This window comes from Triticum dicoccoides, chromosome 5A (assembly GCF_002162155.2).
Source record: "Triticum dicoccoides isolate Atlit2015 ecotype Zavitan chromosome 5A, WEW_v2.0, whole genome shotgun sequence".
NCBI classification, from domain to species: domain Eukaryota; kingdom Viridiplantae; phylum Streptophyta; class Magnoliopsida; order Poales; family Poaceae; genus Triticum; species Triticum dicoccoides.
This window is the reverse complement of record NC_041388.1, coordinates 531,179,688-531,189,990: the sequence shown is the minus strand read 5'-3', so window position 1 is coordinate 531,189,990 and position 10,303 is coordinate 531,179,688. Positions and strand designations below refer to the sequence as shown.

General features: G+C 48.1%; 1 protein-coding gene and 1 long non-coding RNA gene across 2 annotated transcripts; one reads left to right on the top strand and one right to left on the bottom strand.

Moving 5' to 3' along the window:
- Nucleotides 1-4,176, bottom strand: LOC119297741. The gene is made up of 3 exons (XR_005145723.1): nt 3,438-4,176; nt 1,184-1,270; nt 1-98 (listed from the first exon to the last, which is right to left on the bottom strand). It is a non-coding gene; the product is annotated as an uncharacterized LOC119297741 (long non-coding RNA).
- A 3,212-nt stretch (nt 4,177-7,388) lies between these two features.
- LOC119297740 (subtilisin-like protease SBT1.4) lies at nt 7,389-9,746 on the top strand. Its single transcript, XM_037575407.1, has one exon. It carries the CDS (start codon nt 7,389-7,391, stop codon nt 9,744-9,746), a length of 2,358 nt encoding a protein of 785 aa, XP_037431304.1.
- Nucleotides 9,747-10,303: the final 557 nt, after the last annotated feature.

The window sequence follows — 10,303 nt, the reverse complement described above, 5'->3', positions numbered from 1 at the left end:
TCCATTGCCACAACTGTTGTCCCACGCTTTGCTGGCCATGGACCTGAAAAGTGAGCTTCCATCTTGATGTGCCCTCTCAGCTCCTCTTTTACAAAACTCTATGGAACCAAGGGTCTATTAGTGAGGGAATATACAACAACATGGCAGTTAATGCTTGTGGAACTGCAAAAAAGAACTACCAAGACATTATGCATGCAAAATAATGTGTATTTTGGGCAAGTTGGTACGATGTGCAGGCAAGTCTAGAATGATTTCGAGGCAACTCGTGCTGAAAACACAGGAAGCCCTCTCTTGAAAGTGCTATTCTATTTTATGCTTGAATTCTTTTTGCAGGTATCTGCAGAGTGTTGTAGGTTGCACAAGGCTGCTTTTTTTGATTGATCGTCAAGCTTGGCAAAGCTTTTGGACAAGTTGTGTATATGTGTAGACAATCAGGGAGAAAAAAATGCAGGCAACTCATGTTTCTTGTGTGGTAGAAAAATAAATTAAGGAGAAAAGAGGTCTTGAAAGTTACAGGGTTTGGCTGTTACTAGTGATTTTTTGGGGCAAATATCTCCTTGAACTACAAGTTGCGGAATTGTAGCAGTAGCAGTAGCTGCTATGTTTTCGTTGTGAACTTTGCTACTAAATTTTGGGCAATGTATCTATCTGGGGCTTTGCCGTACATGTAGCTGTTGTGTTGGTTGTGCTTCTGGCTATTCACATATCTAGACAAGTTTCTATAATGTTTGGGCAAGTAGAGAATGGTTTAGAGGCAACTCATGTTTATTTGGTTGTGTGAAAAAAAACATAACCCTCTTGAATTTCTGGTTTTAGCTTTTGCTTTGGATTTTGGACATGTATCTCCTGAGGCTAATGGTGTATGCAGGTGAAAAAAACAGTTTGATCTATTGGCCGCCCATACTCAAAACCTAAGAAACAAAAAATAGATAAAAATGTTTGCACCTTTATATGGGTTTCTTCTAAGCAAAAACTTGGATATAACAATTCAGGCAATATTGACCCCTTATTTGCTCGTGCAATATTTAACTAACCATCCCACATAACGAATCAGGGAATAGAGCAAGCTATTGGGGGCTGTGTGAAGTTTACCTTGAAGTGTGTAGTGAAAAATATTTCTTGCTTGCTAAAAATGAACGAGGGTACAGAGGAGGAAACGAAAGAGAAGGTTTGATTTCCTCACCTTGTTCATCCTAATTGCAACTCTTTTTCCAATGTTTTCCCCTTTTTCTCTTCCAGCATGAGCAACTAGTATTGATTATTAGTGCACCTATTGCAAGAAAATGGTAAAAAGTAAATAGTGAGCAACTATAGCGGTTTTTAAGCAAATCAAGTATTGACGAAAAGCTAGTCCTGTCTGTCAGTACATGAAAAGTGTTTCGTTTTCCTTTCTCCGGCTAATGGCTGTTGCACATTCAGAGAAACCCCTTGACAACAAGCTAGTCTTGTCAGTACATGAAAATAAAAAAGAGGAGCCAAGTTCTAGGGTTTGTTTAAGCAAAATCACTATTGGCAGTAAGCAACCCTTGTGTGTTTGAGGCAACTCCTCTTTTTTTGCTGAACCAAAGAAAAAGAATAGCTTTGTGCAAAGCTTACCGGGAAATGGATGTTCAAGCTTCTTCCTTCGGCATGTGCACAAAACCTCAAAAAAGTTATGCTACAACCAAAATGGTTTGCTTGTTGGGTTGGGTGGATCAAACGAAAACTATTTGAGCGTATCAAATTGGTAGAAAAAAACTATGAAACTTTGGAGATTTAGGCAAGTAATGTTTATATGTAGAGAACATATCCTATTGTAAATATCAACTTTGGTTCCAATTATAAATCAGTTTGTTTCTAAAATGTATCTCTGGGAAACTCACGCCAGCCTCTCTAGCAACTAACTAGCATGGTTTGGGCAAGTTTTGGGCGAAATAAACCCAATAATCTCGGGAGAGTATCTTTGGGCAACTCGCGTCAATATCTCTCGCAACTAAGCATGATGTGTTGGGCAAGTTTTGGACACTTTCTGCTCAAATTGTAGACGATTCTAGCCCCCGCATCCCCACGCCGCAAACCACCCTCGCATTCAAAAATCATCAATTCTCGCACGGAGCGAGTACTTGCCTAAGTGCTAGTTACAACTTGCCGGCTTGCACTGAAAAATTGCCTGAAGAAAAAATAGCTGATTGGGTCCAATGGAGACGGCATATCCATTGGAGACGACCACATTCTCTAGTACATCAAGGTACAACAACGCATCATGCAATCAGTGTAGCACTAGCATCTGCACATGCTAATAATGCACACAAGTTTTCCTATATACTATGTGCCTGCACAGCTGCACCTCGTCTCGTTCTCAAGCACTGAACTAGGAAGGAATTTTGCATGCCATCCACATCGGTATCCATGGTGGGCATGCACCTATGAACATGTTGCCATTAGCACAACTAGCTAATTGCTCTTCTCGTAGTGATTTTCTGGCATTATTAGGAAAGTAATGTTTATATGTAGGCAATTTATCCTATTGGAAAATAGCAATGTGAAAACTGAATCAATTTGATGGTAAAGAATATCTCTAGCAAATAACTATCATGGGCTGGGCAAGTTTTAAAGTTTAAAGTTTTGGGCGAAATAAAACCCAACACTCTCAGGAGAAAATCTCCAGGCAACTCACACCAACATTTCTAGCAAGTAACTATCATGAGTTGGGCAAGTTTTGAACACTTAATAAATCATAGTGCACATACTTCCACAAAAACCAAACCAATGTGAAATCCCCTTGAAAAACATTTAATTCAACATAGAACTACTCCCAAATCTCCAATAGATACTAGAAAATTGATTGTAGGCAACTTTCTGGCATTATTAGGCAAGTTAGTGCAAAATTGCTGACTACAAAAAATGGCTAACTCAAATTCACAAAAAAGTAATAGGTCGCAGGACAGATCATATGCACATAATATTAAGAATGCAGCGACAAAAACTACATTCAGTACATAAATAAGGTACTATAATCAACCCTCTACTTCCTAGTATATCTCCAATTTAAAAATGTGAAATGTTGTTAACTACTATAATAGTAATCAAATCAACAACCCTAGAAGGAATGTCATACAGATTGGTTATCTATGTCGGAACCTATGATCCAGATTCCACGCCAATAACAAAACCTATTGGAAATACCAACACTTCTGCAAATTAAAATCAATTTTTTGCTAAAAAAATCTCAGGCAACTCACATCAGCATCGCTCAGTACTACCTATCCTGCGTCTGGCAAGTTTTGGGAGAAACAAAACCCAACACTCCCGGTGGTAGATCTCTGGACAACTTGCGCTAGCATCTATAACCACTAACTATCATATGTTTGGGCAAGTTTTGGACACTTTCAGATCAACATTGAATCTCATCATGTCATCACATCACAGAAACACAATTCATGAGTATGTAGATATACCATATTCACCTCAAGAAGCTCCTGCTTGGCCTCATCCATGCCCTGGACATCATCAAATCCTCTTGAGCCGGCGACGCTCGTCTGCACTGCCACCTGTCGGGCTGTGGAGCAGATCGACAGTCCACCACGTCCTCCAGCATCTGACTCAGAAGGTTGTATCCACGCCGTCAATCCAATCCACAGCCCTACGAAGGCTACGTGAGGATTGCGTGGCCAGGGAGATCAGGATTGCAGGGGGTCCCAAGGGGCACGCAAGTAGGGGACCCCGTCGCCGGTCGGAATCGTCAGGGGCTGGCCCCGAGATGCACTGAACCGGCGAGAGACCGAGGCGGCGGGGCCCAAGACGACGCCAATAGGGAGAAGCTGGGCACGGGGCCGCGTTGGCACCAGTCTGGGCAGGATGATTCGCTGCCGGTCGATGTGCGTCGGCGGTGAAGAATACTGGCGAAGGAGGGGCTCGGGATTTGGCTCGGTGGAGCCGCCGACGCGAGGGCCGGGCTGGTCGAGGGGTGGCACAGTGGATCTTGCCGGATCCAGCCCATGGCGGTGCTACACTGTTGAGGGTGGAGGCGGGGCGGATCGGCGTGCCAGGGGAGGTGGACGTCCGGTGCTGGTCGGAGGCAAGGAAGGGAGTTGGCCAGGGTTGGTAGGAAGGTGGGGCCTCGTCGGCGCCGGTCCGGGGCAGGGGGCATCGCGGGAGGTGGCTGTGGCATGGGGGAAGATGCGCAGGGGGGAGAGGAGTGGGTCGTGGGGTACGGCCAGAGAGATGCGGTTGTGGATTAGGATTTTTTTTCTCTGATCAAACGACACCTGAGAGGCTGAGACTCACGATATAGATCGGACGATGCGTGAGGTGTGTGCTCGGGAGCTCTAACGAGCACAGCTGCACTTTTTAGGTTTTAGGTTATTTTTGTTCCTAAATTCTGAAAACTGGGATCCCAATGGCTGCTGGCAGGTTAGCTACGTGGAATGTCATATATTTTGTCCATACCCAGTGTGTTCATATGATTGCTTATTTTCCATGCTTATTTGTTCGTAATTAATCATGACAAGCTACTGCCGATTATTATTGTTTATATGCATGAGGTCGTTTAGATGGTAGATCGATATGCACAAACATAAGTATTGTACACTCTTAATTTGTTCCTATCTGATAAAATGACATATCCAATGTTTGTACAATTCCCATGGAGAATAAATGATTATTGAATGTTTGGTGACAAATATGAGGTTCAAAAACTCAATTTAGGCGGCACTCGCGGGTCAGTGGCACACAATGGTGAGCGTACATGATGGCTTGCATTGCCGCGCTCGTCTTTTGTTCCGGTAGAATGGTCGGAATTTCTGTAAATATATGGTGGCTTGATACATGGAAGTTACAAAGACCTTTCTTGATTTACAATGGAGAGTACTTGAAAGTTACGAAGAATTTCCTTGATTTACAGTAGAGTACTGATACTTGTCCTTAGGAGGGTAATACGGCAAATATAGTCATAAATATTAGTTACAGAATCCTAAGATCATAATTGCATTCTAATCTCATAGGAGTTTTAGCTTCATCGGAAACAAGGTAACACCCATGGAACAACCATATGGAAAATTCTGAAGGTTCGGATTACAGTTCTCGATATAGGCAGGGCATAAATCAGGACCCATATTCGAGGAAGGAGTGACACTGATGTATAATGTCATACAAATATTTGAGTAAAGCAGTGCTAACATAATGTCATGATTTAGAATATCAATCTGATCGCATCCTGGTGGCCTAACAGAACGCTATCATGTGGAGTTTGGACAGCATTCTCACTAAACTTCAAGAGGTAACACTTCTTCAGGGTCTTGAAACCGAAGTTGTCATCATCCTCATCATAAACCATGCAGTTGTCCAAACGAGCAGCTTCTTGAAAATGCCAATCAATTAGAAGCAATCTTTGATGTTGCATTTTGGAAACTCTTAATAATATCGGAGCAAAGAAATCATTATTGAAAAATGACCATAGGCAAATATATGTAGTAACTGGAGAGATGATGTGGTAGAGCAGAATTTGACTAGGTGTCAAGTTTATTGGCTCTGGCCATTTGATCAGATATACTAATAGAACCTTCTTATAATGCATGTTAGCTACAGGAGCACATCCCTGCATGGAGCAAATTCACTCTATAAAACTAAACTGAGAAGCTGCACTTGAACAGTATCCTGAAGCTTAGAACTTTTGTGGTGTTGTTGCAAAGTAATAAATAAACTAATGATTTTTTAATATCAAGAACTTAACATATATGGTTTTCCAGATGTTAGCAGTATCCATAGTTGAGCTACAAGCCTAGAACACGGTGAAGTCTGCTTTCTTCCTCCTGGTCATGCAAGCGTCCTGCTTCCCCGACCTTGACCTAAAATGGTGGCGCCTCTTCTGCGACCTCCACCACACACAACAGCGGCCACTGTGACTTGTCAACTTTGCACAATAGCTGGCCGGTTGAACTGGTGTCCCTGGCATGTTGTCGTAGTGTCGTCCAAGTCTGTGTCATGCTGGCCTTGCCTTTTTCCGCGGTACGTTGCCACAAAAAGAATCAGATACATAAATTATATTACATGATGCTAACTATGAGATAAATTTCTTGATCTAAATAAAGGCAGTTTGCTCAATACGTTTCCCTTAAGATTTATAGAATAATTATGTTCAAAGGCATGAATGTCTTTATAGCGTTTTCATCTATAGGGCAAGATGTTATAGTTTCTAGATATTTACCTTACATGCAGAAATAAGCATCTCTGATTTTAAGATTCAGCTTTCACTGTACCCTAAATTTGAAGAATTTATACATTAGCAGTTCACATTTGTGTTCTTGGATTCACTTTGCTGCTATATGACTTCTTTTTTGTTTTCTTGACTGACCCCACTGTAATCTGCGGTATTTTTCTTAGGAAGGCGTGGATGATGTCATGGAAAGAGCACCTCATATCAAGGAGATAATAGATATGAATAGCTGGCCTGATGTCGTTGCTGCAAACAACAACAAGAGGAGCTGCAAAGGGTTTCACTACACTTGCAGGAAACATATCCAATTCAGCATAGCAGTTTATTGATAAATCTCTCTCTCTCTCTCTCTATCTCTCTCTCCCTCTCCCTCTCCCCCCCTCTCTCTCTCCCCCTCTCCCCCTCCCTCCCTAGCATGTCGACTTTCTGTATTTTATACCTATTTCTTTGAAAATATGTACTATGGGTTGCGATCTACATCAAGCGGCGTATTTGAAATACTCGCAGTTTTCCAACAGTTGTATTTTATCTTAAAATCTTCACATGATCAACTTAGCTATCATGTTCGCATATTTACACAGATTCTTGCTATTTTACATTGAAATAGACGGGCGCGGCAACGCGCGACATCAACGATCTAGTTATTTTTTATTTTATTAATGAGACCCACTAGTGATAGCTTGCATTGGAGAGAAAAAAATTAATATAATTGCCTCAAATTACTTTTTGTCATGGGGACATATGTATCCATATGTCACTATTGTACATGCCCTAAGTATGCTTTATACTCTATTCGTAGATGTATCATTATCGGAGCGGGACAATGCTACACGTATGAAAAGCTTACGTGAGGGTTTTACCTATGGAAGCTTACGTCAGGGGGCCGCGCGTTGGTTGGATCGTGTGGCAGATAAAATCGTCGAATGACGCAGCAGCGTCCGCCATACAAATACGCACATGGCACCTCTAGTGGCATCGTACTGGTACTAATTTGGAATACATACATACTACTACAGTCCACTTGATATCTGGAGTAGGGCCAGGGCAGCCACGTGAAACAAGATAACATGCGAGCGATAACGAGCACGAGCCCCACCTCGACCCCATCATCTCCGTGCGCGCCCGTGCTGCCACCCGTTGGTCACCCCGTGCTTTATAGCGCCCCCGATCGATCGAGGGCTGCATCGATCGAGCCATGGAGCTGACCATCCCGCCGCCGCTCGTGGCCCTGTGCCTGCTGCTCGCCATCACTGGCCCGGCGAATGCGGCCATGGCCACGCCGGCGGAGGGGCTCGAGACGGAGCGCACGTCCTCCTACATTGTGCACGTCGCGCCGGCGCGCGCGCCCCGGCTGCCGCGGCGCGGCCTGCTGGCCACCCGGCCATACGGCTCCTTCCTGCGCGACCACGTCCCCGTGGAGATCTCCCGCCCGGCGCCGAGGGTGCTCTACTCCTACGCGCACGCCGCCACGGGCTTCGCGGCGCGGCTCACGCCCCGCCAGGCCACGCGCCTCGCGTCCTCGGTCTCCGTGCTCGCCGTCGTGCCCGACGCCATGCAGGAGCTGCACACCACCCTCACGCCCTCCTTCCTCGGGCTCTCGGAGTCGTCCGGGCTGCTCCCGGCGTCCAACGACGCCGTAGACGTCGTCATCGGCGTCATCGACACCGGCGTGTACCCGCTCGGCCGCGCGTCCTTCGCCGCGGACCCGTCGCTGCCGCCGCCACCCCGGACGTTCCGCGGCGGCTGCGTGTCCACTCCGGAGTTCAACGCTTCCGCCTACTGCAACGGCAAGCTCGTCGGCGCCAAGTTCTTCCGCAAGGGCCACGAGGCTGCGCGCGGTCGCCGTGCGGTTGGCGAGACGGTGTCCTTGTCGCCGCTCGACACCGAAGGCCATGGCACGCACATTGCCTCCACCGCCGCCGGCTCTGCCGGGCCGGATGCGTCCTTCTACGGCTACGGCGAGGGAAGAGCCGTCGGCGCGGCGCCGGGCGCGCGCATCGCCGTCTACAAAGCGTGCTGGCAAGGGTGCGCGAGCTCTGACGTCCTCGCCGCGTTCGACGAGGCCATAGCGGACGGCGTCGACGTCATTTCTGCTTCGCTCGGCACCAGGAAGGCACGCAAGTTCTACAAAGACACCACCGCAGTAGGCGCGTTCCATGCTGTCAGAAAGGGCATCGTCGTCTCCGCCTCCGCGGGGAACTCCGGCCCCGTCGAATCCACCGTCGTCAACGTTGCGCCGTGGTTCTTGACCGTCGGCGCGTCCACCATCGACCGCCAATTCCCTGCCGTCGTCGTTCTCGGCAATGGCGAGACCTTCACGGGTACCTCGTTGTACACCGGCAAGCCGCTTGGGGCGACAAAGCTACCACTGGTGTACGGCGGAAACGTGGGCTCTAAAACCTGTGAAGTCGGGAAGCTCAACCCCACCATGGTCGCCGGGAAGATTGTTTTGTGCGACCCCGGAGTGAATGGGCGGACAGAGAAAGGATACGCAGTCAAACTCGCCGGTGGCGCCGGAGCGGTGCTCGGTAGCGAGGAAGCACAGGGCGGGCAGGCCAGAACCAGCGCCCATATCCTCCCCGCCAGTGCCGTCACATTTGCCGCTGCCGAGAAGATCAAGAAATACTTAAGCACGCAAGCATACCCCGTCGGGACGATCGTGTTCCGCGGCACCGTCGTCGGGCGGTCGCCACCTTCGCCTAGAATGGCATCCTTCTCCAGCCGCGGCCCGAGCCGCCTTGTCCCGGAGATCCTCAAGCCGGACGTCACCGCCCCCGGCGTGGACATACTGGCCGCTTGGACAGGCGCCGTCTCGCCCTCGCTGCTCGACGGCGACATGAGGCGGGTGCAGTATAACATCATGTCAGGCACCTCGATATCGTGCCCACTGGTGAGCGGCATCGCCGCGCTGCTCCGACAGGCGAGGCCGAAGTGGAGCCCGGCGGCGATCAAGTCTGCCCTGATGACCACCGCGTACAACGTGGACAGCGCCGGCGGCGTCGTCGAGGACATGTCCACCGGCAAGGCGTCCACGCCGTTCGCGCGCGGGGCAGGGCACGTGGACCCCAACCGCGCCGCCGATCCAGGCCTGGTGTACGACGCCGGCACGGAGGACTACATCACCTTCCTGTGCGCGCTCGGCTACACCACCGAGCAGATGGCCGTGTTCAGCGCGGGGACCAACTGCTCGACGCGGGTGGGCGCCGCCGCCGCGGGGGACCTCAATTACCCGGCCTTCTCGGCGTTGTTCGGCCCGGACAAACGCGCGATCACGCAGCACCGCGTCGTGAGGAACGTCGGCAGCAACGCCAGGGCTACGTACAGGCCAAAGATCACCAGCCCCGCCGGCGTGCATGTGACGGTGAAGCCGCGGAAGCTGCAGTTCAGCGCGACGCAGGGGACGCAGGAGTACGCGATCACCTTCGCGCAGCGAACCTTTGGGAACGTCACGGAGAAGCACACGTTCGGGTCGATCGAGTGGAGCGACGGCAAGCACTCGGTGACGAGCCCCATCACCATCACTTGGCCGGCGAGCCAGGTTGCGGACATGTGATCCATCAAGGGCCCGGCCGTCCCCAAGGTTTCGGGAGCCGAGACCCAAACTAGAACCAAATGTCCTTCAATATACAGATCGACATAAAAATCAACCAACCAATCAATATAGTATGTATATGTGAGGATGTACAGAAAATCAAGTGCATCCAAAAGTAATACTCGTATCAAACGTTTTATACATATATTAGATAATACCCCGCGCGTTGCTGTGGAAATTTATTGCGAATTTTGAATAAGTAAAATGATAGACTTCTTATATAGGCAATGATAGACTTCTTATGTACCGTATGATTAAACTGCAGCAGTTTGTAGCATGAACCATATATTGTATGATAAAGACAACAATTTGTAGCATGGACCATATTCCTGCAAGATATATTTGATGTTGTTTGTAGGTGTGCCTTCTGCAGTTACTATGACCCAGACATATGATGTCACATTCTCTTCATACTCAAGAGTGTATGCAACAGATGAGAATGGATGACCACCAGACAGCGGGTTAGTGGTGTGTTGAGGCTTGGACTCCCGTTTAAAAGTTATAAAGACCGGGCCTTT